At 48.7% G+C, this 27,874-nt stretch overlaps 3 protein-coding genes across 3 annotated transcripts; 2 read left to right on the top strand and 1 right to left on the bottom strand.

Moving 5' to 3' along the window:
• The first annotated feature begins 2,306 nt into the window (after positions 1-2,306).
• Positions 2,307-17,815, top strand: aebp1b (AE binding protein 1b). The gene is made up of 22 exons (XM_030370225.1): positions 2,307-2,834; positions 4,562-4,723; positions 4,869-4,955; positions 5,056-5,445; positions 5,712-5,777; positions 6,347-6,412; positions 6,880-6,954; positions 8,110-8,181; positions 9,001-9,110; positions 11,219-11,367; positions 11,448-11,532; positions 12,293-12,437; positions 12,546-12,634; positions 13,013-13,136; positions 13,557-13,753; positions 13,884-14,060; positions 14,148-14,311; positions 14,436-15,070; positions 15,480-15,619; positions 15,704-15,803; positions 16,021-16,187; positions 17,133-17,815. Exons 1-22 carry the CDS (start codon positions 2,603-2,605, stop codon positions 17,472-17,474), a joined length of 3,774 nt encoding a protein of 1,257 aa, XP_030226085.1. The 5' UTR covers positions 2,307-2,602; the 3' UTR covers positions 17,475-17,815.
• Positions 17,816-17,879: 64 nt separating this feature from the next.
• On the bottom strand, positions 17,880-25,262 carry pold2 (polymerase (DNA directed), delta 2, regulatory subunit). The gene is made up of 11 exons (XM_030370226.1): positions 25,089-25,262; positions 24,674-24,901; positions 24,450-24,571; positions 24,204-24,327; positions 23,967-24,081; positions 23,663-23,861; positions 23,128-23,208; positions 19,922-20,079; positions 19,507-19,634; positions 18,847-18,948; positions 17,880-18,442 (listed from the first exon to the last, which is right to left on the bottom strand). Exons 2-11 carry the CDS (start codon positions 24,897-24,899, stop codon positions 18,279-18,281), a joined length of 1,419 nt encoding a protein of 472 aa, XP_030226086.1. The 5' UTR covers positions 24,900-24,901; positions 25,089-25,262; the 3' UTR covers positions 17,880-18,278.
• Positions 25,263-25,347: 85 nt separating this feature from the next.
• nono (non-POU domain containing, octamer-binding) lies at positions 25,348-27,154 on the top strand. The gene has a single exon (XM_030370227.1). The coding sequence runs from the start codon at positions 25,538-25,540 to the stop codon at positions 26,897-26,899; it is 1,362 nt and encodes a 453-aa protein (XP_030226087.1). The 5' UTR covers positions 25,348-25,537; the 3' UTR covers positions 26,900-27,154.
• The last annotated feature ends 720 nt before the right edge of the window (positions 27,155-27,874 follow it).

Genomic DNA, 27,874 nt, shown 5'->3' on the forward strand with positions numbered 1-27,874 from the left:
GTTTTCTATGATTTGTGTCACTGGAAAGGCTGAAATAAGATGTTTCATCTAAGAAGAGTTTTCCATTAAACAATAAAAAAAGATGTCTCCTCATTATTCTTAATCCCCTCTTACTCTGTAAAGCTGACGCCGAACAAGTAGTTCTCTGTGTTATTAAAGTTAGATGATGAATATAGAGCGCACATAAGTCCAACTTTTGAGTTGGAACAGTATTGTCTTCTGAGCATGGTCTTTCCATCGCCTGGTGATTAATACGCAACATGAGGATGACACAAAGAACTACTGTTTGAGTCCTGCCAGACCTACCTGTTCAGCCTCGCGTGTGCCTGAAGGAGTTTGAGGATTCATATTCATATTTTGGAATCCAAAAGTTTATGGAACGACTTACTTTAGCAGGTGCATTTGTGAGTCTGTTCTCAATGAACAGAAATGTACATGTCTGTGTGTATAGAACACATAATGAAGAGACTAATATGCAGTAGACGCCACATTTCATCTCCAAACTGCTTCAAAGAGACCAGTGTGAGGACAAACCAATAGAAACACCAAAGCTGTGCTCCACTAGTGTAGTATACAATTAAAATATATCGTTATTTTAAATTGCCTGTGTTTTAGGATGTTGACTCCGTGGATGACAGTTCCCTCCACAGAATGAAGGCATTCTTTTGGTTTTAAATTCAATCTTGAATGAAGATTATGTACCATAGCCTCACCGGCCACGGTGTAGGGGGAGGCCAGGCAGAAAGGAAAAAATGACACTTCTGCAAGTCAAATGGAAAACCAGGAGCCGTTCTGCAGCCAAACACTCTGCTAGGAAAAAGGAATTTATGTTCCGCTGCCTGCGCGACTGTTTTCATTCTCCCTGAATTCCACTCTGTATTGATAAGTAGACTTTGGCATTGTTAGCACACAAAAGCAAACACACTCTGTCTCCTCCCCCCCCCACCCCACTAGCTTAGCCTACCCATCATCCCGGCGCCCCCCCTTTCCCCTACTCTTCCTCTTTCTCCTGCTACTCCCCTTGCTCTCTTCTTTGGAATTCACTTACTCTATTCCCTGCTGATTTGCTTCAAGTCTCTAACCTGCAGGGTGAGAGACCTCTAGTCTGCAGACTGAGACACCTCTAGACTGAGAGACCTCTAGTCTGAAGGGTGAGAGACCTCTAGACTGAGACACCTCTAGTATCCAGGGTGAGAGACCTCCAGACTGAGAGTTAGAGACCTCTAGTCTACATGGTGAGAGACCTCCAGACTGGAGGGTGAAGGGTGAGAGACCTCCAGACTGAGAGACATCTATGTGCTTTCAATGCGATCTTTGTGGCCTATTTTCCCTTGTCTCCTGTGTGTTTGTGTTGTTGTCGCATGAACTGCCTTGATATCTTTGCCATCATCTGTGCTTGCCTGTGTGTTCTTGCTCCAACTGTGTGCAATATGTTAGTCTTTTTCTCCTTTTTGCTCAGGCCTGCTGTAATTATAAATGTGATGTATTTCTTTAATTTGTTTTACTGTTACGTATTGTAGGTTGCCAAGTGACAACTGGCTGGGGACTACAGCTGGAAATTAGCCAAATAGGCTAAAGCTGCTCCTTCTCAAAGGGGACTGTCCACAAAACTATAAACAAAAATAAACTAAACTAAAGTAGTCTGCAGAGTTAGAGACCTCTAGTCTACATGGTGAGAGACCTCCAGACTGGAGGGTGAGAGACCTGCAGGGTAAGAGACCTCTAGACTGAGAGACCTCTACTGTGAGAGACCTCGAGACTGCAAGGTGAGAGACCTCTAGTCTGTAGTCTGCAGGGTGAGAGACCTCTAGTCTGAGAGACCTCTAGTCTGCAGAGTTAGAGACCTCTAGTCTACATGGTGAGAGACCTCCAGACTGGAGGGTGAGAGACCGCGAGCCGGCAAGGAGTTTTGACCGAGCCGCTGAAGGAGGACTGGAGCTTTCCGCTCTAACCACAGCTGCAAACCGCCTCTTAGGGTGGCCTCACCTGCTGTCACCTACCCCCCCACCACCAGCCCAGCTGCCAGACCGACTGCCCCAGCACCCCTCTCCACGCCCGTCTCGTGTGGTTGTCTGATCCCTGCACCTGTTGGGACTTGTCGTCGGCCAGGTGAGGGGGATCATGGCCGGTGTTTTTCTTCTTTTTTTTTTTTTCAGCTGACCATAGCCTTAAGGGGTATTAGGAACCCTTTTCATTTGCTGGTTCATTGCTGGTTGGCTCTCGCTCTGTCTCTCTCTCTCTCTCTCTCTCTCTCCCTCCCAAACTGTGTTCCTGCCCCCTCCTTATCCCCTCCTCTCCCCTCCCTGGGTCTCGGAGGAACCCAGTGTCTCGCCTCTAGTGGAAGTGTGGCTGCAAGCTGGAGGCTCATACTGCGCGTGCTTCTCTCCCCCTCGCTCCCCAACACTGTTGTTAAAGGTGAGTTTGCATGGCAAGGAGCCCCGGGGACTAGCTAAAGCGCACCGAGGTCGGCAAGTTCGGCACGCCGCATTACCTCGTACCGGATCCCGACTCGACGTGGTGGAAAAGTCTCCCGGTCAGATTGTGGGACAGGGGCGGAAAAACACACAAAGAGGACCGTTCTGTGCTTAAGGAAAGCCTCGGCATGAGGGGTCAGGCGTTGGTGGGGGCAGTGGCTCTGCTGGCCGTGGTGTGCGTGGTGCTGCTCCCCAGAGGAGGAGAGAGCGCCGGGGGGATCGTCCCTCTCCGGCAGCCCAAGGAGGTGCAGGAGCCTGGGACGCTTGCGGGAGAGGAGTCTTTGGATGACCCGGAGACGGATGGAGGTCCGGTCATAGCCCGGAGGTCCAAGCGCCTCACAGGGGAGGCTGCGCTGCCAGGTATGACGACACTCGTACTAACACTATAAATGACAACAGGGTGCAATAAAACACCCCTTCCATGTCGTTATTTGGGGTCTGTTGCGCAGTTGCAAAAGACTTCAAAATGTCCAATGCAGCACACTTAAAGAAAAGACAAAAAAAAGAGCATGGAATGTGGGATCTTCAAGCTATTCGTTTTTTTTGGAGGATATATTAGTTGTCTTGAAATGTTTATGTGTGGGTTCACATACCATGCACACATGCACGAGCGCACACACACACACACACACAGACTCAGACACACACACCAAACTCTTAGTAATTTCCAGAACCAAAGAAGATCTCCGGCTGCTCACCTAGCCAACATCCCTCTTCCACAACTGGAAGTTAATGAGAGAAATGGGTGTACTCGGTTCAGACTAACAGCCAGGCACCAGCCAGGATTCTCTCCATTCTACAAAGACCTCAAGGCCGGAGGATCTTACTCACGTATTTCTATGACACTGGCTTTTCCATTCGCTCCGTGTTGCTTCAGCCTTGAGTGATTCATGCTGACTCTGAGTCTACATCCACGATGGTTTCTCAAGATGCTCATGATTTTCTTTTTTTCTTCTTCTGAAAAAAAAAAAAAATCTAAGAGACATGCCAGACCCTCTCTCTAATGAATCCAATTACCTTAACAATCAACCCTTAATTGTACCCTGTTTTGTAAATGTCTTACTATTTAGTGTGGCGAGGTTGGTCATGTGATATTTTCAGTGTGGTGTCTGGACAGAGGGTCTGCTATTAAACGTTGGCTTATAGAGCACTACTGCTGGAAACTGAGAGGAGTGTTTTCCACACAGAGCCGCTGATAGGACTAAGAATTGTGCACAGACATCCTCACAGGCAACTTCAGAGGGGATGGCCCCCAAAGCTAACCACCAGAAAAACATCATTCCTCAGCTGTGTTGAATTGCGACAGTAAACACAAATGTCTGCTGTTCTCTTCTTGGACAGTAAGCTCTGGGCTTTAGATCATCATGGCTTTAGCTCATCAAGACCCACTTTGTTAAGCAAAACAACAAAGCAGAATTGAGCATCACAGCACCTTAATCACCATTGATACAAGCTTTCTAATTGGTTTTATTAACATCACATAATGGCTGGTGCTACCGTCACAGGCTGATATCATTCCTACTGTCCACCAATCGAGAAAGGCAGAGTGCTTTCCTGATGGTGGAAGCGAGGAAGAGAGAGAGAGGGAGGAAGAGAGAGAGAGAGGAAGAGGAGAAGGGAATAGAAAGAGAGAGGAAGAGGAAGTGAGGGGAAGAGAGAGGAAGAGAGAGAGGAATTGAGAGCAAGTAAGAAGAAGAGAGAGGGAGAGAGGGGAAGAGAGAGGAAGAGCGAGAGAGAAAGGAAGTGAGGTGAAGAGAGAGGAAGTGAGAGGAAGCGAGAGAGAGAGGAAGTGAGAGAGAGGAAGAGAGGGGGAGAGGGGAAGAGGTAGAGATAGGAAAAGAGAGGGAAAGAGAGTGAAAGAAAGAGGCAGGAGAGGAAAGAGAGAGGAAGAGAGAGAGGAAGAGATAAGAATCGAGAAAGAGAGAAAGGAGAAGAGAGGGGTAGAAAGGAAGAGCGAGGATGAGGAAGAGAGAGAAGAATTGAGAGGAAGAGAGAGGAGGAGGGATGAAGGGAAGAGCGAGGTAGAGAGGAAGAGACAGGAAGACCTAATAAAGAGCCCGACTGCAGCTCTGTCTCGTGTGCTGCAGGCCGGGTGAGGAGAGCGCCAGATGAAGAAGGCAAGAAGAAGAAGAAGAAGGACAAGAAGAAGAAGGAACCCAAGGACCCCAACGCCACCAGGAAGCCCAAGGCCGACAAGAAGGGCAAGAAGGGGAAGGGCAAGACCACCACGCTGCCCCCCACCACCACAGGTGAGGGTGCGAGCTGGCTCTCCTCCTGGATCTGCACACGGTGCTACCATTGCTGCAACCTGATTTTGCCTTTTTGTGTGTGTGTGTGTGTGTGTGTGTGTGTGTGTGTGTGTGTGTGTGTGTGTGTGTGTGTGTGTGTGTGTAGCGCTCCCAACCGAACCACCCACGGAACCGCCTACGGAGATGACCACAGTACCTGCCTACCCAGACTACGCTTATACTGAAGGTGGTGGTAGGTAACAACACACACACACACACTCGCACACACACACACACACACATCATACTGTACACACATGCTTAACTCATGGTCTCGTGGTCGTCTCTGGCAGATGAGTACTGGAACCCGGATGGGGAGGGTCCGACCCTGTCCACCACTGACGGGGACTACTGGTCCAACTGGGACGAATTCACGGAACCGGAACCGGAGCCGGAGCCTGAACCGGAGCCCGAACCGGAGCCTGAACCGGAGCCCGAACCGGAGCCGGAGTACAAACCGGAACCAAAGCCCGTACCAGAGCCTGAGTACGACCCAGAGCCGCAGCCTGAACCCGAACCCGGACTGGAGTATGATCCGGAGCCGGATTTTACCAACACCGGTGACTACGACTGGAAGCCGGACCAAGTGGAGACCGGGACCGAAGACTCTTACTACGACTGGAAGGTAACCGCTCCACCTCGGGTGGATGGGACCATTGACGGGGACTACTGGGATGAGACATGTGAGTAACACCACCACCACCACCTCCTCCTCCTCCTCCTTCAGTTTGATACGTTCACTCACAGCTTTGTCCGAGGAATTTAAATCTTAAGACTGAGGGAGAAACGTGCTACTTACTTGTCCATCCATTCATTCATCAATCCATTATAGCTCAATTAGAGCCATTTATTTTCCAGGAACCTCCACTCTTATTACATTTTTGTCTTGCTGTCTCCTGCAACATTCACATCTGGCTTCAGTTTTAACTCTGTTACCCTTCTCATATAGCCGAAGTTCCGCACCACCTTCCACTCCCAGACAGCAACCCTGAGATAGTGATAGAGGCGGTAACAGGTAAGATCAGTTTCACGGTCAAACGGTTTGATATTTCAATACTGTCACACGATCGCCCAAAAGAACGACAGGAGTGAATCGTAGAACTGCGTTCAAAATAAAACGCCATCTGCGCCGGAACAGCATAAAACTCCCTCGCACATTTCTGACCCAATTGGAAACAGTTTTCCTGAGAGCTCGCCCTCATTTTCTGTTCTATAATGTGAGTGGGTGCCACTTTGTTTATTGCGTACAAGTTTGTTTTTTATAAGGTTTGTTAGAAAAAATTAAAAGGCTGTAAAAATAACACACTTCGGGACGTGAAATAAACATTTTAACTGCCCGAGTTTCAATGACTATACTGGCTGTTGCAAGAGCTTCATTTCATTCCTTATCCAAATAGAGAGCGATTGTTGTGGTGAGAGGAATCTGGCCATTTGGGCTCCCTTAAGGGGTCCTAGCTCGAGTATTATAGTGTGACTATAATTTACAGGTTCAGAGCGTATAATCTCTTAAAATGTCTGACTTTAATCTCACGTGTGCTGTGTTCTTCTGAGTATCTTTAAACCTTTGTATTTTCTTTAAATCAGAGGTGCCCGCTGTCACCTCTCCTTATGGAGAAACCTGGTACGAGGATTATGACGACTATCGACCATGTACGTACACTCCCCCGTGCACAACACACAGAATAATAAACACTCAATAATAAACCGACGTATGCATAAACATGGCCATCATTATAATTATACAGTGCTGTATAGTAGTATTTCATGTCTTTCTCTGTACATTGGAGTCATCTACAATGTTGTGTTAGGTTTTAGATTTTGTGAGCTAGCTAGCTAAATTATTCTCCAACCAACAAAGCAATGGCCCGAAATAAGACTTATTACGAGTAATTAAGGCAGCCTTACAATAAGCATGATGATTTCCTTCATCAGTGGACTCTTTCTTCTGTAAGGCAACAATCAGGTGTTTTTTATTTATTTGATGGTGTGTATTGGCTGTGTTGACTACTGTTTGCAAACCAAAATGCCCCTTGGGGACAATAAACACTTAACAACAATCACTCAAATGAGTTTGAAAAATCATTAGCAAGAAACGAAAAATGTCTCATTTTGCGCAGGGAGAAAAGAGGACGAGCTAGAGAGAGCGCGTCTGGAGGAGGAAAGAGTAAAAGAATTGGAAAGAAAGGAAAGAGGTAAGGCAAGCCAGATGTGTTTTCTGTTTAGCCAACCATATCCCTGTGACACATTACCCATCATGCCAAAAGTTCTAAATCAAAGAACATGGCCTTTGACTTTGGCATGCCTAGACTCTGGCGGGGGCTATAAAAGACCATTCAGATGTGATTACACACACCATGCAAACATCTGTCACCGGGACTTTGTCTATAGATACGCTATTGATTCACCTCAGGCACCAAAAGGTCAACTACACAGCCAACAAACCGCAACAACGGTTTTAGTGTGTCTTCAAAACAACTCACGGTTCTGAAATCCCCGAGCGAATCCATCGGCTATCAGACGGATTGAGACGTAGAGAGGGCGGGAATGAGCATCTGTGGCTGTTGCACAACTTTTGAGAACACGTACTCGCACAGACCCACGGTACGCTGATGGAGAGACTCAAAGGAAAAGGGAGGAAAGGATGCAGGGAGACCCCAGCGGAAAGCGATGCTGCCTCCCGAGACGCCTGCCACGTGCTGGGTTCTGCTCCAGGGCCGGAGGTGTCCGCGGATGTTTGGTTTGGCGGTCGGGGTGTAAGGTTACGCCGCTAGACACCAGTGATATATGACGTTGTTGAGCTAGGTTTCAATAGGGCGGAACCCGCTCTCTGCCGTTCACCTTGTCATTGGGTTCAAGTTGACAAAGTTCTGGGAGGCAGACTGAGGTTACGTTTGGCCCCAAAATGCACATGATGAGATTATCGTTGCCACCATGAGCCGAGCACCATGGGAAGCCAGATGTCTTGCTGCATATCAACACTTACTGCTTCTGGCACCTCCAGAGACGTAAACCGTAATCTAGTATAAATGGAGGTTTGAAGCAAAGCAACATGCAGAGTTGGTATTTCAACTCGGGAGTAAGATCTCCAAATGCAGCTCAACAAAGTCTGTTTTAGATTCTGAAAACAACATGATTCCAATTGAGTTCATACTTGACGTGAGAAGAACAAAACACATCTGGGCCCCTGGGAAGCCGGCTCTCAGGGGCCTCTCAAGTCACATGCTCTGTCTCAAAGTCTTCAACATAATCATGAATCGCTTCACTAATTCATTTCCAAGACGTGGGCAGCTGAAAGGACAAACGATAGCTTTTGTGTGTTTGTTTTTTCTTCTCCGATGTCCGCGCAGAGAGATCCGAGAAGTTCAGGGAGGCAGAGGAGCGGGCCAAGAAACGACCTCGCGTCTACAAAGAGCCCAAAAGTAAGGCCCCCCTCTCCCCACTATGCCCTCTCCGTGGTGTTACGAACATACTGCAATGCACTTTAGAATAGAAGCACTTTATGAAGCACTTTTTACTGTTGTGTTGAATGTTGATGTTGTTGTTGCGATGTGTGTGTTCCTTGATTGTGTAGCGTGTGTGTGTGATGCGTGTGTTAGTTGATTATGCAGTGTGTTTGTGCTGCCTGTATTTGTTGATTGGGTCTCTTTTTTAGCTACTGTCATGCGCCCCCTTTCAATTGCCCCTTTGGGACAGATAAAGTGATTTGAATTGTATTTTATTACCCCGAGCCGGCCCTGTTCTGACCCGGTACCTCTCTCTTACCCCCTGTTCTGACCCGGTTCCTCTCTCTTACCCCCTGAGCCGGCCCTGTTCTGACATGGCTCCTCCCAGTTACCCCCTGTTGACCCGGCTCCTCCCAGTTCTGACCCGGCTCCTCCCTGTCCTGGCCCGGCTCCTCCCTGTTACCCCCTGTCCTGACCCGGCTCCTCCCTGTTACCCCCTGTTCTGACCCGGCTCCTCCCTGTTACCCCCTGTTCTGACCCGGCTCCTCCCTGTTACCCCCTGTTCTGACCCGGCTCCTCCCTGTTACCCCCTGTTCTGACCCGGCTCCTCCCTGTTACCCCCTGTTCTGACCCGGCTCCTCCCTGTTACCCCCTGTTCTGATCCGGCTCTTGTCTGTTACCCCCTGTTGACCTGGCTCCTCCCTGTTGTTACCCTCTGTTCTGACCCGGCTCCTCCCTGTTGTTACCCTCTGTTCTGACCCGGCTCCCCTCTGTTGCCCCTCACCTCCCCGGCAGAATGCCCTCCCCTGGGGCTGGAGTCCCATAAGGTCGAGTCGGACCAGATCATGGCCTCCTCCATCTCCCAGTACCGCTACGCAGCACAGAGGGCCCGGCTCAACATGCAGGTAGACACGCACACACACACACACACACAGACACACACACACAGACAGACACACACACACACACAGACACACACAGACACGCACGCACACACAGACGCACGCAGACATACACACATGCAAAAAGACACACACATGCGTGCGCAAGTAGACACACACACACACGCAGATACACAGACACACACACGCAGACACGAACACAGACAAAGAAATACAAGTAGACGTAGACATGCAAGACACACACACACACACGCAGACACACAAACAAGTAGACATGCACAAACTCACATGCACACGCAAGGAAATTCATATACACACAAACAATAAATAAACACATGTGAACACACACACACACACACACACACACACAACTCTGCTGGGTGTGAATATATGATGTACACTATAGCCGTCACTTTACTACCACAGCTTACAATTTATACTAACTACAGTCTGGAAAATAATAACAGTGATGCGTAATGTCTGTAACCTCTTCCGCTCTGGCAGTCACAGTCCGGACAGTTTATACCTAAACTCATTCATACTTGAGTTTGACTTTTCTGCTGCACTACAAAGCCAGCAAATGTTCCACCATACTACCCTGCAGTTTCTTAAAGAGATATTTCCCTTCAAAAAGACTCTCCTTCATCAGGTGGAGGCCAAGGATCTCATGAGAAGCCAATGCTTAAAACACATTTAGGCCGCGTTCACATCTAGCGTTTTTTTTAATCTGCCAGCGCTTGTTTTACATTATATTCCTATGGAGCAGAGCGTTTCTGGAAAAAGTCACGGCCGCTTTTTTAAACGCCTCTCCCAGCGTTTTTTTCTGCCATACGGAGTGTTGAAAAAAGTTCAACTTTCAGGAAGAAAGCGGCCGACGTCAGGCGTCTTTTGGGCAACTGACCAATCACAAGCGGAACATTGACACTTCGTCACGAAGGAAACTCTCAACTGTCAAAACAAGAAACAATGGCAGACAAATCACTCGGGGAAAGTGCCGGTGGAGCTATTAATAGTTTTAATTACAGAACATGTCGAGATCTACAACATGTCTAATGGGCTTTATCCTGGATACATAGTAGGCGGGTAACGTCGGGTCTAGAATGGGTTTGTTGATAGGCAATAGAAAAAACGCTCTCGGCGCTTTTAGGGCCAAAAACGCTGTCAGCTTTTCTTTTTGTTGAAAAAACGGTCAGCTCAACTTATCCCTATTACAAAAAACGCTAGATGTTAACGCGGCCTTATCCTGGCTCTTTCGATGAAAATGCATCATTGTTTTTAAAGATGTTTATGCTTCTTATTAGTCAAAGTTCAAGATTCTCTATGTGAAGATTGAAACAATTGAACAATTTACCTTTCAGAAAATGTACCCACTTTCTACCAATAACTAGTTTTCACAAAATAAATCAAGCATCTTCAATTCATCTATCACCATAACATTACGTTATCTCTCTCATTGACTGAATGGAATGATGGTGTTTTTTCAAATCACAATGTTTGCTTGAAAACAAAAACAAAAAGGAACTCACCTTAAACTCTCGGCTTTGCTTTTTTCTCATGTTTTAATCTCAGGCACACAGTTTGTAAACCTTTTAGTCAACGGTGGATTGACAGATCTTATCTTCTAGTGTGTTGTTACTCCACAGCCCTGATTACCATGTCTGTCAGGACGGGCTTCCAGGAGCTCAGTCCTCGGACGGTTTAAGGATGTAGTGTCACAAACGTTCAAACAAACAACCTGCTGCTTGTAGGGTGGTCTTACCATGTTTCCTCTTAAGTACCACCTCAACCGCCCCCTGGAGTGTACAGCCATCATAGATAAATAAATAGATACATGAATCTAGCTATACATCAGAGGCGATGTGGGAACCATTATGTTTTGAAACCACTTAATTATGAGATGTACTGAGTCACTAAAGAACTCCAAACTAACCTCAAAGTCAAACAGAAACATGCCTATTTTTTTTTAATATATTAATAATATATTTTATATAATTTGACGCAAACTTGCCGCTGCATGTGGAGTTACCTCGGTGGGGTGGGGGGGGGGGAGTCAATGTATTGTGGACGTTATGAACCGTTTTGACTGGCTGCCCCTCCCCTTGGTTCCACAGAGCTCGGACGACGAGGACAACATGAGGGGGGGTGCGTGGTGCGCCAACTCGGAGGACAAGGAGCACTGGCTGGAAATCGACGCTCGCCAGGACACAGAGTTCACCGGCATCATCACCCAGGGCCGAGACTCCCAGGAATCCCAGAACGAGTGAGCAGGAGAACCAACACACACACGTAGGCCGGTAACCCTGGTGCGCTCGTGACCTGATTGTGACACCTCTTCATCAGGACCGACTACGTGATGTCGTACTTCCTGAGCTTCAGCAACGACAGCAGAGAGTGGACCAACTTCCACGATGGGTACTCTGACTGGGTGAGTTCCAGTACTGCTTGCTCCTTTATATAGGGCCGAATCGGTGGTTTAGTGGTTTGAATGTTCGACTCCCACCCGCAAGGTTCTGGGATGGAATCCTGAAACGGTCTCCTGCTGGTATCCTTGAGCGGGGCGTTTCACTTCTATCCCCTCATTAAAGTGTAATTCAGGCGAAAATTTAACCCAGAGTCTTTTTCGGCACGAAGACACATAAAATAAGGATTTTTCGTTGATAATTGAGTATAGAGATTGCCCGGAGCAATGCTAACAGCTCAAATGGATTCCATATTATTGGCTAGGGGGCACAGCGAACGCTTCCAAATTTGCATTTTTTTAACCACAAATATTGTTCAAAAAGTAGATTCTCAGCTACCGTAAATAATATAATAGAGGCACCAACAAATTCAACTTAACAATTCCCCTCTTGATATTTGGCTGCTCCAGGCAAGCTCTATACTCGATAATCAACAAAATAAGGTGTCTGGAGGGCTTATTTTATGGGTCTTCATGCCGATAAAGTCCCTGGGTTAAATTTTCGCCGGAATTACACTGACAAATATTGTTTATTCTATTTCTATTTTTGGTGGTTTCTAAAAAATGTCTATGTGGGTGATTCCTTCCCAAAGCACGGGGTAATCTTTTCCCTACAAGTTTATGACTTCAACTGCACCCCTCCTCAAAATACTATAATACCCTAATAACCTAATAAATCATCATTATGTCTCCCTTTGTTTGGGTTTCATTCTCTCCGTTTCAAAAGCTGTTCTTTGGCAACAGTGATAAGGACACTCCAGTGATGAACCAGCTGGCTGAGCCAGTGCTCGCCCGCTACATCAGGATCATCCCGCAGAGCTGGAACGGCAGTCTGTGTATGCGGGCAGAGGTCCTCGGCTGCCCCCTACCTGGTAAACTGTTAAATTACACCCAAACGCCAAAATACACAATATCCCCCACTAGGTCCGTTGTAAAAATAAAACTGATACCTTTCTTCGTCTTCTCTTTCGCCATCACAGACCTGGAGAAGATCCGGTACAGTCAGAATGAAGTCACGCCAGTGGACTACCTGAAATTCAAACACCACAGCTATTCTGACATGGTGTCGGTGGGTAGCCTAGTCCGGCATAGTAGTAGCGCCCCGGGCCGCTTAGTGCACCGGACATTTGTGTTGAGTAAATGATCTAACATTCAACCTTTGTCCATTCGGGTAACAGGCAACACTTTGTACCCTAGTGGCCAAACTATTTACGTGCAGAGAGGGACGTGCACACAGTCTGCATTAGATCTCACTTTCAGTACGACTGGATCTATACAGTTTGGTGAAGAGAGTGCGATTCTCACTCCAACGCTGTGTGCTCCAGGTTTAGATACCTGTAAGTCATGTCAATCTGCCAATCGTGTGACCTGCAACACTAAGAACACTGACTGTCGTCTTATGCAGCTGAACCTCTTCTCCTTGCCATTGTTCATTTGACTCGTTCAGCTGATGAAGGCGGTGAACGACGAATGCCCGAACATCACCAACGTTTACAGCCTGGGCCTCAGCTCCAAGGGTCTGGATATAGTGGCCATGGTCATCTCTGGCAACCCCACGGAGCATGAGATAGGTGAGGACGTGTCCGTTGGACCTGATGTACAAAATTCGGGTATTTGAATACAAGTCTGAAGTACTGAAGTCTTCCCGGCCCATCCATTCCCCTGGCCGCAGTTTGAGTGTCTCTTACTCTTAAAATCGTCTAGCTGCATGTCTGCGTTATACTTTCCCCAATTGAATGGGGGTGGGGGCCTTATGTAGTCCATAGCGTCCTCTTGCTCTTTAAGTTCCCCCCCATCCATGGAAAGTTTACAAAACGCACACAAACAGTACACAAGCCCAGGCCTGTGATCTGGCCACAGCTCCTGGCTGTGGTTCCCGGGTTTAAAGGACATTACCGTTCAGTAATCTAGCAGAAGCCTTTATAGAGACCTGGTCGACCGCTGCTCTCGTGAACCTCAAACGGTTATTAAAAAACGCTTTTCTCCCCCAGGTGAGCCAGAGTTCCGCTTCACTGCGGGTCTCCATGGAAACGAGGCGGTGGGCCGGGAGATGATCCTGCTGCTCATGCAGTACCTGTGCAAGGAGTACAAGGACAGGAACGGCAAAGTCCAGAGGCTGGTTGAGGGAACGCGCATCCACCTGGTGCCTTCACTCAACCCCGACGGACAGGAGGCAGCCTTCGAAGTGGTGGGTGACAACAACTCAAACACACGCATCACCTCATATCAAAAAGCACTCACAGTGCTGTTGTGGCAACTCGCCTCCCATTGGTTTCCACTAGATGACCACCTGTTCAACGACCACCGTTCCTCCGCAGGGTTCCGAGCTCAGCAGCTGGAAGACGGGCCACTACACGGAGGACGGCTACGACATCTTTGAGAACTTCCCCGACCTGAACAGCGCTCTGTGGGACGCCCAGGACAAGGGCATGGTGCCCAAACTCACCCCCAACCACCATGTGGCCACGCCCGAAAATATGGCAGCGAACACCTCGGTAACAGACGGTTTGTCTCGATCGATTGGTTCCAAAATGATCTCCTTGAGTGTGATTGACATGTGTCCGCGTGCTCTGCTGCACCAGATGGCCGCCGAGACGAGGGCCATCATCTCGTGGATGGAGAGCCATGCGTTTGTGTTGGGGGCAAACTTCCAGGGTGGAGAGAGGGTGGTGGCTTACCCCTTCGACGGCTTCAGGCTCAACAAGGCCCCGGAGAGCCAAAGGCCCCACAGCCGCAAGAAGAGACAGTAGGCCTCCCTGTTCTGATATTCTACCAGTCTACCATTTGACAACTCCTTCCCTCTCGCTTTAGAGACGTAATCAAACCCAAGCAAACCATCCGACTCCTTTCAACCCTTGTTTTCCTCGCAGGTACGACGACGGTTATGACCGAGGGTACGGCGACCAAGAACCAGACGAGTATGCAAACAGGGGCTATGACCCAGAAGAGGAGTGGCGTGGGGCCGCTTACAACCACGGCCGCGAACACGGTTACGACCAGGGCCCGGACCCGCGTTACGACGGTGGCTACGACCAAGGCCACGACCGTGGCTACAACCAGGGCCGCGATCGTGGCTATGACCAGGGCCGCGATAGTGGCTATGACCAGCGCTACGACCACGGCTACGACCAGGGCCGCGATGCGGGCCATGACCAAGGCTACGGTCAGGATCCGGGCTACGGTCAGGATCCGGGCTACGGTCAGGATCCGGGCTACGGTCAGGACCCGGGCTACGGTCAGGACCCGGGCTACGGTCAGGACCACGGCTACGGCCACAGGCAGGAGGAAGAGGACGATCGAGGAAGAGGGGCTGACAGTTATGCTGAGCCCGAGGCCGACGAGGCTCGAAAGACTGCCGATGAGTCCCTTTTCAGGTGGCTGGCAATTTCCTACGCCTCCACACACCTGAGCATGACCAACAACTACCACGGCTCCTGCCACGGGCAGGACGCTGCGGTCGGGGTGGGGATCGTCAACCGGGCCAAGTGGAAGCCCATCACAGGCAGTGAGTAGTGCAACCCCCCACGGCATAGCGGGGCTCAGGAGGTAGAGCGGGTTGGCTGGTTACAAGAAAGTTGCCAGTTCGATCCCCGGCTCCCCGGAGTGCCGAGGTGTCCCTGAGTAAGACTCCTCACCCTAACTAGTCCCGACGATCTGGTTGTCGCCCTGATTGGCTGACACCGCTGTAGCTGTGTGAATGTGTGCATGAAGTGGGAAATATTGTAAAGTGCTTTGAGTGGCCACTGGTTAGAAAAGCGCAGTATAAATGCCGTCCATTTAAATAGTCGTGATAAAATGGAAGGGCAATGGAGTTTCGCACACACCTAGTTCGGGTTCCATTGGGAATAGTGAAGACGTATGGCGCCCTCTGGTGGACTAATGAGGTGCTCTCCGCGCATCATCTTCCCCCTCAGGTATGAACGACTTCAGTTACCTGCACACCAACTGTATGGAGCTGTCCATCTTCCTCGGGTGTGATAAGTTCCCGCATGAGAGCGAGCTGGCGTACGAGTGGGAGAAGAACAAAGAGGCCATGCTGACCTTTATGGAACAGGTCAGTCGCCGAGAAGCGTGCACAGGACCACGCCGTGTCGGGTGTTGAATAAATGAACGCCAACACTGTCTTTGCTCCAATCAGGTGCATCGAGGCATCCGGGGCGTGGTGAAGGACCAGGAGGGAACCGCGATCGGAAACGCTACCGTGTCAGTGGAAGGGGTCGAACACGACGTCACCACAGGTCCGTCCGTTCAACTAGCGCTCTCAGCTCTATCTATCCAATAGTTCGGAGTTTAAAGTCAGTATTTTGACAGATTAAATTCAGAATTTTGACTTTTAACTCAGAACCCTCCAAAAAAGAAAAAGAAAAAAAATCCCATGTGGCCCTACTCCTCTTACGTAGTGAAAGCAGTACTATGGCTGAGTATATTTGTACCTTTTTATTCGGTTCCCTGAAGCACCCGGCGGGGACTACTGGCGCCTGCTGAACCCGGGGGAGTACCAGGTGACGGTGCGGGCCGAGGGCTTCACCTCCATGACCAAGCTGTGTGTGGTGGGCTACGAGGCGGGCGCCACCGCCTGCAGCTTCAACCTGGCCAAGTCCAACTGGGACCGCATCAAACAGGTGACCGGGTCTCACGATCCCCTCCGCCAGCACCGCTTCACCCAGCCTTTCCTTCAGAGGATGGCTTGATGAGAAGTGGTGTTTGGTTAGCATATGCGCTCACAGTCGTAGCCTTATTAACTACGTAAAGAGTTGTAGCGTGATTAAGTGGCTTTAACCGCTCGAGAGGTAACTTTGATTATTTTACTACTGGAGAGTGGCGCCCCCCAGGGGTGGCACGGCCACCCTGATACAATCGCTCCCCTCCCCCCATTGGCTCCCCCTGGCGTGTTCCATATTCATAATATGCTTAGTAGGCATCATATGCTTCTGATATTTAACATTTGGAGGGCCCTAATATTAATTCAAATCAATGACGTATATTTTTCATAATAGTTAATGTGAAAGGGAATAAAAATGGCCGAGCCAGCCTTCTTCAGATGACTGGTACATTGATAGAGTGAGACTCCTATGACAGAGAACAAAGGGAGTGTGGGGCTTTCACACATCAGGTTACTTTAGAGTCCATTTTTGTCTGTGTAGTCACTAGGTTGTTAGGAACGGCCGGGTGTTTGCTGTGGAGAGTGATGTGCTGATTATGGTTCCGCGTCGACGCAACGCAAGGGGGTTCACGGACCCTCCTTGCGTCCAACGCAAGGGCCTGACGTGCCCCTCCCAAATATGTTAACCTTGCGTCGAGACGACGCAGCAGCAAGGGCTGGTGATGGGTCCCCTCACTAAAACCCGACGCATTACCAAAACAGGTTCACGACTGCGTCGAAACGCGTCTGCGTTGCGTCAACGTGTTACCATAGGCTAAATCCTATTCACCAAATAACCCCCGGATGTCTTCAGTGTTTAATCCAAAGCAGGGCAGCCCAGTAGGGCCACGGACGGCCACAGCCTGTCAGCCACTCCGGATGTCCTCATAAACAATTGCGCTACCCGATCTGTGTCTCTCCACAGATCATGGCCATGCACGGCAACAAGCCGATCCGCCTGCTCAGCCACGGCGGACGGACACAAACGACCCGGGTAGGGGGGACCCGCAGTTCGACCAGAGCGAGCGGCACAGTGGACCGCCAGGGCCTCAGAAAGTTACGGTTAGCTCGCCTTCGCCGCCTGAGGCAGGAGAGGATGAGGCTGATGTCAACGACCACGTTGCCCCCGACGACGACGACGACGACGACGACGACGACGACGACAGCCGCGCCGATAGAGAGCACCACATCCTGGTACAGCCCCTGGATGGTTGAGGAGGGACAGTCTTCAGCTGGGGATTATGAGTACAAAATCGATGACTATTAAACCCCCCCCCCCCCCACACACACACACACACACACACACACACACAGGTGGCTTAAGTACAAAGGCGATCATAAGTGTATTTGTTAAATGATAAACAACGGAAGCCTGTTATGTGTATAATGTGTCCACTATGGGAACAGCCGAATACCTGTTTGGATCTGCCCATTTCACATGTTTTGTAACTAATTGTTTACTGGTTACATGTAGCCTTAACTTTCCACACTCTGTTTTTACTGTTTTTCGATATAGAAGATTTACTTGTGAATGTACTTGGCTTTGAGCGGGACATATTTATGCGGATTGCATTCTGAAAATAAAGATGGCATCTATTTTTTACTTGACTAATTATGTAACTGGTCTTTTTTTCCCATCAAAGCTAAACAGTACAAACAACACAACTACCAATTTAGAAAAAAAGCTGAAAGTTTATTACATATTATTTTGTGTGATGCTCGTCGTGATGACTGGTGGTTCAAGACTGTTGCCACAAAAGGTCTTAAACTAAAACACATGCTTTCTTCTTCTGGAAGTAAACAGATCAGTGACACGTGAAGACTTAGAATGGCTATTCACTGGCATTCAAAGTATTTTAAAGATGCTAATTGTTTTTAGCCTACAGCACATGGATGAGTGGCACTTTGAAGTGAACAGTGTCATCGTTCAGAGACTGTTTCACAATTCTGTTGATGCCGTAACACTCGTTCGAGACAACACTGAATCCCACATGAGAGTAGTCTCCAAGTGAGCCCTGGACATTACATGCGTGTGTGCGGCAGTGCTTGCGTGTATGCGTGCGAAGAGACGTCAATGGCTGACGTTCATCTCACTGTCCTCCTCCTCGTCTGCGGGGGAGAACGAGGAGAAGCTCATTGGCTCGCACTCGAGGGTCCGCAGGTTCACCAGGCAGGCCGTTTGGGTCGTGGCAAACTCTGGAATGGTCACTAGGAGGACCTGCTGGCTGTCAGGACCTGGTGAATAACAGAGGAAGGAAGAAAGACGACTGTAGAACACAGGAAGGTAAAAGGAGAACAACATGCAGAGCGGCAGCGGGGGAATAATAAGGAGCTCGGCTGGACCTCGGCGCACGTCCAGACTCGGGTCGGCACAGACCACGGCAAGCGTGGTGGGTAAACAGACGAGTGTTACAGTCGAGGTTCAAAAACAGAATCTAGATCTTCATTGAGTGTATACCAAGCCACTGTTGCAGAACCCAACAAAAACAGACATTTAAAAAACATTTCATCCAAAACAAACATAACATACCCCTCAAAGATCGTGTGCCATAATACTGGATTATTATCCTAATGGCAGTGCCATAAATGACCGTCCCAATTCCAATACTAGCACTAAAAGTACTGATACTGGTACTGACCCGTTATAGTCCTGGAGTCAAAAGACGGTGCGTTGCCAGAGAAGTACACGTGAGGACACTCCTCCAGGATGAAAGGATCCTTCTTGTAGAACGGATAACATCCTAGAAAACAAACAAATACAGGAAAACACTGTTAGCCAAAAGAACAGTTTCTGACTAAGGCAAATTAAGGCTGACTTAGACAAACGATCTGGCAGAAAACACAAAGGCGGCGTTGCGTTCTCACTTTTTATTCCGCGTTTAGACGAGCGTATTTGGATATCTGAGTGCATACGGTGCCGCAAAAAAAGTGGGTGAAATCCGACACAGTTGTTGTTGTTTTGCCTGTACCGCACATGGGTGTGACGTCAACGCGTACGCGACCAGAGCCAGCCTGAGCAGATCAGAGCACATTATTTCATTGTTAACCCTTTGGACGTAAACGCAACGGTGGAGCGTTTTTACGATTTCCACTCTGCAGGGTGGTTTCACTTTCTGGTCTTTTTAAACCCCGGAAAACACCGCCACCGTCTAAACGAAAGGCACATCTGATCAAATATTTGGTCGTTTTCACCCGCGAGTGTCGGCGTGTAAACAGAGCCTTCTTATCGCTGAAGGCCTGCATGCGCTGCATAGTGAGGGAGGGAATAATAACATTGGACGGTGTCGCCGGTGCGGTACCTAGCGTGTCGGGGGCTGTGGGCGCCAGGTGGCCCAGCCTCAGGGTGTTCTCCAGGATGTCCAGGTGGTCGGTCATACTGGTGTACTTGTGGATGTCTATCACGTTCTGTCCCGAGGTGCCCAGGAACCTGCATTGGGGGAAGGGAGGCAAGCGCCAAAGATGATATCAACGTTAAAGACTCTAAATCTCTGGCTTTTTGAAACTTGTGATAAAAAGATTATATGAAACCCAGATGAGCCTGCATAACAACTGCAAAGAAAAATAAGCATTATAAGGGGCAGAAAGCAGTAGCTACCAAAAATCTTTTCCCTACCTCATCACGACTGCTGATAGTGTAGGGCCCCCCAATCTCAATCTATACCCCCAAAGACGAAACAAAGGTCCCTTCTGCCTCGGTGGTAAACGAGCGCTCACCTGATGCCGTCGACGTCGGCCTGGTAGGGGTTGGAGACGAGGTGCAGGGTGGGGTACGCCGAGGACAGGGGGAACATGCAGCGGTGCAGGGGCTGCTGGGGGAGGGTGTAGTTGGTGGGGTCATGCTGGCCCGGCATCACATCCACCGGCACGGACGCCTGCAGAGAGAGGGAACACCCTTCAGATGACCACAATAACAGACAGACATACCGTACGTACGTACGTACATACATACATACATATGTACGCACGTACAAACATACATACGCACGTACAAACATACATACGTACGCACGCACGCACGCACGTACAAACATGAAAGGAGAAAGAGGGGAAAAAAAATCATTCAGTTGACCAGAATTACAATTACAATTAGGACATTTAGCAGACGCTTTTATCCAAAGCGACTTACATCGTTTGATACACACGTTGACATACCAGAGTCAACCATGCAAGGCGACAGCCAGCTCGTCAGGAGCAGTTAGGGTTAAGTGTCTTGCTCAAGGAGGACACATCAACACTCAGCCAGGAGGAGCTGGGGATTGAACTAACAACCTTTCGGTTACAAGACAACTGCTCTACCTCCTGAGCTAAGCCGACCCCCAGGCAAAACCATCATGAACGCAGCACAAGACCCCTCAACACCGACCCCTTGTCGGTGATTGGTTGGAACACTATTTAATTAGGTTTTGAGCGGTTGGTAGCAGCATTCGTTTTTGTGTAAGATCTCAGAATTAATGCGATTCGAGGCCGAAACATAAATTATCACATTCATCTGATCTTTCGTCACAATCCTCTACAGTGTTTCCCCTAGAATTTTTTTTAGGCCCGGTGGTAAGAGCTGATGGTGTGATTTGTTATACATTTTTCACGGGATGCTAGAGTATTTGTTGGTTATTTCCAAATAAAACACTTGCTTAGCCATCACAAGTTGGTTAAGTTATGGACATATAAAGAACGAGGCTAGTGTTTCGCGGGGGCGGTAAAAATGTCCATGGTAACGGCGGGCTGAACCAATCAGACGTCGCATTTACGCGATCGGTTCATGGTATAGTTCTTCTGCCGGAGAATAAACAGTGTTTTTCTAAAAACAAAGTTGATTTAATATAAACTAATTTCATGTACAGGAGCATAAAGCACCAATACATATTGAGATAGCTGGTGGTGAGCTTGGATGGTTATGATATTATGGCTAATAATAATAATAATAAAAAAAATAAAAAAAATAAAAATTTCATTTTTTTTTTTTTTTTCTCTTTTTCATTTCTTTTCATTTTTTTGGCCGGTTGTTGGCCTGGCGGGGGCGCTCGTTGGCCTGGCGGCCCGCCAGGCCTGAACAATGGTAGGGGAAACACTGCTCTAGCTTCCCGCCCCATAAGCAGGCCGTCACAAAAACACGTCTCTGTAGGCAGCCTATGCTCTGAGATCGTACACAAAGACGAATGGTACTACCAACCGCTCAAAACCAAATTAAATAGTATTCCAACCAATCACCGACAAGGAGTGGGTGTTGTGGGGTTTTGTGCAGCGTTCATGATAGTTTTGCCTGGATGCACAAAACAGGGAAGGGAGGGGCGAGCTGGCTCTGTTTGTTTGGGACCTCGCTTCAAATATCAAAAGAAGTGACGTTACCCAACATCGCTGACACAACCTTTAAGTAATTGTTTCTCTGTATATCGTTGTAGGCAAATCTATCACTGTATTTGCATTATAGCGTTGGGATCACCTGTATAAACAGGGTATTACGATCCTGACTTCCGAACTTGTCTCACCAGCTAGCTGCCCACCCAAGACCCTTGGTGCAGATTGTAAGGTGCGTTACTCTGCATGAAGACGTGCATGATGCACCTCCCAGGCATGCAAACTGGCTCGGGGTGAAAAAGGTGAGAATGATGCGTGAGCTGAGAAAACACAGACCCACTATAGGGTTCCAGGTTTATACTCCGGGGAGTTTTCTTTTACATTTTTTAATGTATTAGGGTTAGTCACAAGCTAAAAAAAAATTACAGGACTGCGCACAATTACGAACAAAGCATTAATTTATAATGTGCAAGGGCAGCCCCAATAGGTACATAACTTATTACAAAATTAAGAAAGAATATTGAGAAGAATAAAAAGAGGTGGGAGGACAGGGCAATAGGAGTATGCCATTATTTATTTTTCTTCTTGGCCTGGACCAGTGTCTCAAGGGCCCGCTTTCGCTGTTTTGCAGCATGCAAAACAGCGACTTCTCTCACCTATATCGACTAGTATGTATCAACACAACTGGTGACCCCGCTGAAAAATTCTCTTTCGGCGCGTTTCCACCTGAGGGTGCGTTCGGTTCGGTTCGCAAAGTTGCGGCACGGTTCGCGTTTCCACTGCCAAAAGTGGGCGTGACATGGGGATAAAAACAAACCGCGAGGTATTATTCTGGACAATGGACGTGTCGCGTAAAACGTTAGCTTGGGCGAACAAGGAGGTGGAGCATGGACCTATTAAAGAAGACAATAGTTTATTAAAGCATGCAATTGTGATGTAGAACAAAATAAAAAGAAAACAAAGTGCTTGCATGATATTGAAGCCTACAGCGATCGTTACTTAACTTGTGTGGTGGTGCCTTATCATTTGTTTACCCTTCACTCCCATTGGCTGAATCGATGAGAACGTTTTAGATAATATAAGGTCGCGGGGAGACGAAGCTCTGTTCGTTTGTATATTTTATTTACGTGACCATATTTTTGTTATGTTTGTTTTGGGAATCAGTTCTCGTCGTTCACCTTCGGGATGTTTACGTAGCTGCCGCGGCGATCGACATCCGGCCTACCATGAGGGTACTGTCGGCAGTGGAAACGCTCGGTGGAAACGAGGCATTTAAAGGCTCCGCTGGGCTCACGCTTGGCCGTTTCAGATGGTAGGCGACTTTCCGCTCGCGCTGTCGGTTGGCCACGCGGCTTCACGAGCGCGCGCATGCGTTCGACAGGCACGGAAGCGACAGTTCCACGCGAGTGCGCCCACTTGTCGTGCCGCCTGACAGAATGCTGCGCCTTCTCTCTGTCCGCTCGCCTCTCCATTGAGAATGTATAAGCAGGCGCTACAAGGACCCCCCCCCCCCCCCCCCCCCCAAAAAAAAAAGTTTTCTCAACGGATCTCCACGAATCACACAAGTGGTCAATTGAAAGGTGACTAGTTTGCATGCCTGACCTCCATGGCTCTTTGAGACTCACCACCAGCTGACGCAGCAGCTCGTCCAGCAGGCGCATCCCCTCCACGCTGCCCGCCTGGGTCTTCTTGGTGAGATACTTGGGCTGGGGACACACAGTGGAGGCCACTCGTTATCACTCTCAACTACTTCATAGCATTTCAAAGGACACACGTCTTGAAGGATATTTGTAGCAGGAAACGATTCCTGTGTATTAATCTTATAACAAAAATGCCATTCTCTCACTACCTTCTTCTCAAAACACATCAGTTCGAACAGCACAAATTAGTTGATTTAAACTAATTTGTATTGAAGACGTTTGTTCATATTCAGGTGCAAGGGGGCAAACTGTCTAATAATCAAAACATTCCTCAAAAGCATATCTTTAATACGATGATTTGTAGCATATCCACATAACATTTTGTCAGAGCAAACTATCTCTAAAATGGGCTACGTAGCGATGCCTTTCATCCGTCAGCGAGGTCTCGACTCCTCATCAGCAACATAATGGTTAAGGAAACTCCTTGTATCAGCTCCCCACAGACCGGACCACAGCATACCTTGTTGGAGGCTTCCTTTTCCTGGGTGCTTTGGCTCAGGAGGTTCCCAGCCAGTAGGACTCTGGATATGGTGGCCGCCCCACTCTGCTCCCCCTGGTCCCCCAGCTGACCGGTCACCATGTCGACCAACAGCTGCAGACTGAGCATGCTGTCGGCGCGAGAACTGCCGAGACCCAGTCCAGAAGCCAGGAGGACGAACCTGGACCAGCAACCGGAAACCAGCATTTAGTCTGACAATCGATCGTTTTCTGCGTGCAAAGTCTTTATGGGTGTCCATTGTGGACTCATGTGCGAGCAGCTATACCGGTCAGAGCTCAGCGAAGGCCGGGCAGTCTGCGGAGGGAGATCAGCAGTGCAGAAGTCCTCCACCGAGAACTTCCCAATGTTTTTCTCGGCGCCATAAATGACAATGACGCTACCTGAGAGAAGACATATGAAGATTTAGCCCCACAGCTAAAAGAAGCTATTTTGTTTGTCACTGCTAGATCATCACTGAGGCACACGCATACAAAGCGGTCATCCCTTAACGATGGAAACTGACCTGTGACACAGACGTCTTTGTCGATTTTGCCCTCCAACATGATCCTCTGCAGCTCGTCCTCGAGAATGAGTTCGTCAGAATCACTGATGTAGTTTGTGCGGGGCGGCTGAGGCAGGAGATTGTGCTTCATGGAAGAATTAACCACAGGTTAGAGTTGGACTAGAACATCGCTCCTTGACAATACAGCCATGTTGGGTTTGATTGTGTGTAATTTGAGATGCATCTAGGTAAGTGGTGAAACCTTACCTCCTCACTGATTTCCTTCAGAATCGATGGCTGCAGGTCCATATGCTTAAACAGGGTTCCCACAATGCAACACTGCTCCCCTGTCTGCAGATCGCATAGTTTCCGAATGCATACATCTTCTCCTGTGAGAGCATACGCATTTGTTACACAAACAAGCGACTTAAGACATGCCTCATACACTACAAATGGTTCAGCGTAAACCTTAGTATAAACCCAAAACTCACCCCATCTCTGCTTGGCTCTCTCTATGAGCCCAGGCGTCATTTGCATGAGACGTGCTGCATAAATATGTGCATATTGACGATTATAGCTCCGGTCGCCCAGTCTGAACCGTTCAGAGCAGGGGGTGTAGGCGGGAAGCACCCTGTCAAACACCGGCCCCTGGTCCTCGGATCCCGGGCAACAGAGTAGAGTCGAACTCTCTCGCAAGGCACTCAGGTCGGAGAACATGACTGGAAGACGGTTAAACACGATACTGGTGTTAACATGAAGCGTGCTGATGTTATTTCAACTACTCCCTGTCGGTGTCACTCTCACACACTATATGGTCGCAATTTTGCCTTCAGACACAGTTGTCAAATACATTATGAACCCGACAATAATGACAAGGTGCAATGTTCATGGTAAACACAACCTTACCTTTCTATAGGTTATTCCGCGTTGGTTGTTGCTCGTTTTCGGACTATTATAAACGTGATCATCAGTTTATGCACCAGTGGGGGAATGAAGGAACAACATCGAGACTCCCGCGAAATTACCGTCGGCGTCGCATGTTGACAACGTCACGAATAAAGTGACGCCGTCTCTTTCAAATCACAACCGGTGTTGCCAGATCTGGCCAGATTCCCGCCCCATCTGGCCACCACTGTTGACTTGCTTCATCCAAGGTGGACAAATATGGAGGGAAACCTGACCCAATCTGGCAACACTGATCACAACAGCGCTGTTAGCCTAGCCCGCTGGTTGTAGCCACGATAGCTGCGGCCATTTTCAGCTCTTTGTGCGCGACCGTCTTACTGCTTGGGAGCGCATTTAAAAAAACAAATAAGATTTGGTTTGAGAATAATTGGGTTTTTAAAAGAAAGAAAATGCAAGGAAACAGGGGTCCTCCTCCGCAGAACCACGGGCCCCGACAGCCGGGGCCCGCGGAGCAGCAAAAGAAGCCCGGAGGAGGAATGAACACAAACGGTCAGCATCCAGAGCACAACGTGAAGCCAGAGCCGAACGAGGCCCTGACCCTGGATCTGCAAAACTTCCGAAAACCCGGAGAAAAGGCCTACACCCAACGTAGCAGGCTGTTCGTGGGGAACCTACCGACGGGAGTGTCCGAGCCAGAGGTGGAGAAGCTGTTCTCCAAGTACGGCAAGCCCTCCGAGATCTTCATCAACAAAGACCGGGGCTTCGGGTTCATCCGGCTTGAGTCGCGGATCATCGCCGAGATCGCCCGAGCCGAGCTCGACGATACCCCGTTCAGAGGCAGGCAGATCCGGGTTCGCTTCGCGACCCACGGCGCCGCGTTGACCGTGAAGAATCTGCCCGATTTCGTGTCAAACGAGCTGCTGGAGGAGGCCTTCGCCGTGTTCGGCCAGATCGAGAGAGCCATAGTGATCGTGGATGACAGGGGACGGCCCACGGGGAAAGGCATCGTGGAGTACACCTCCAAGCCAGCCGCCAGGAAGGCGTTGGATAAGTGCGGCGAGGGTGCCTTCCTGCTGACCGCCTTCCCCAGACCCGTGACGGTGGAGCCCATGGATCAGTTCGACGACGACGAGGGCTTGTCAGAGAAGCTGGTGAACAAGAACCAGCAGTACCACAAAGAGCGAGAGCAGCCGCCGCGGTTCGCCCAGCCAGGGACCTTCGAGTACGAGTACGCCATGCGCTGGAAGGCCCTGATGGAGATGGAGAAGCAGCAGTACGACATGGTGGACCGTAACATCAAGGAGGCCCACGAGAAGCTGGAGCAGGAGATGGAGGCTGCCCGACACGAGCACCAGGTGATCCTCATGAGGCAGGACCTGCTCCGCCGCCAGGAGGAGCTCAGGAGGATGGAGGAACTCCACAGTCAGGAGATGCAGAAGCGAAAGCAGGCCGAGATCCGACAGGAGGAGGACAGGCGTCGGCGAGAGGAGGAGGTGAGGATGCGCGGGGAGGAGATGATGAAGAGGCAGCAGGAGGGATTCAGGGGGAACTTCCCTGAAGGCAGGGAGCAAGAGATGAGGATGCATATGGCTGGCGGCCACGGGATGCCAATGAATAGGAACTTGATGGGTGGCAACGCAGGTCCTGCCGGTAACCCACCCATGTCTGCTGAGAACACCTCCTTGATGGGCCCCGGCCCCGGCAGCAACAACAACAACAACATGCCCGGTGGCGGAGGCCAGCAGGGAGGCTTCCCGAGGGGCCTCCCCGGTCCAGGTGAATATGGACCCAATAAGCAACGCAGATTTTAAAGTCCTTTTTTTTTTTTCCTCTCCCGGTTGTTTATTTTACGTTCATATAACAGTGCTATTGAACTTTGATAAATGATGCATGGGCTTCTTTTTTCCTATATTTTTTTCTTTTTGTACTACAAGACATTGATTAGTATAGTTACAATTTTTTCAAAGTGTTTTACTTTCTTTCTGAAGTTGGTGTACTTTTCATTGGAACAGTAAATGATTTTGTCACTTTTCAGCTTTCCTTGAATAAATTCATGATGTCTCAAAGTGCTTCCTGTTATTCAGAGTATACTCATACACATTTATTTTTTATATAATTCAGAATTATTGCTGTGTGTGGCGAGCTATTTAGGTGCAGTCCTGGCTGTTATTCATAAGCCAAATCCATTCTAATCAAGATGGTGCTTCAATAAATGACTAATATCGACTTTGATACGGAATCCACCAAACCCAATTGTTGTGAAAAACATGGCTGCATGCATGGAGACAAGGTATTTACTGAGCCATGAGTAAGAGGGGACTTCTGTCATAAAGATCGAGAAGGAAGTCATCGCAGACTAGGCCGATTTGTCAGACAACACACACCTTGTGTTTGTGATGTCGGCCCAGCATTAGCTATCATCAATGGATGGGCTTATGCAATGTACAATTATGCAAGAGTTTCCTTCGCTCAGACTGTAATGGGGATCCATGAGCTGACTTTCACAATGTTCGATTTAAGATCCGTTTAAGAACACTTGACACCTCAAAGCTGGTGGCCTCTGACCTGAATGCATTAAAGGCTTATAAAGCATTAAAGGAGAGCTGAAAAAATATATTTGGGAATTTAATTTAAACTGGCTATTTATGTATGTCAACAAGGCCATCTGTTCTAACTATAATTACACAAGCACTCGAAACAGGTGCAGAAATATATGTAGGCTGACTTGTTATGTCAATGGGATGCTCATTAATTATGCTTCATAAGACACGATACACCCCACTTTT

This window comes from Gadus morhua, chromosome 11, assembly GCF_902167405.1.
Source record: "Gadus morhua chromosome 11, gadMor3.0, whole genome shotgun sequence".
Lineage (NCBI taxonomy): Eukaryota > Metazoa > Chordata > Actinopteri > Gadiformes > Gadidae > Gadus > Gadus morhua.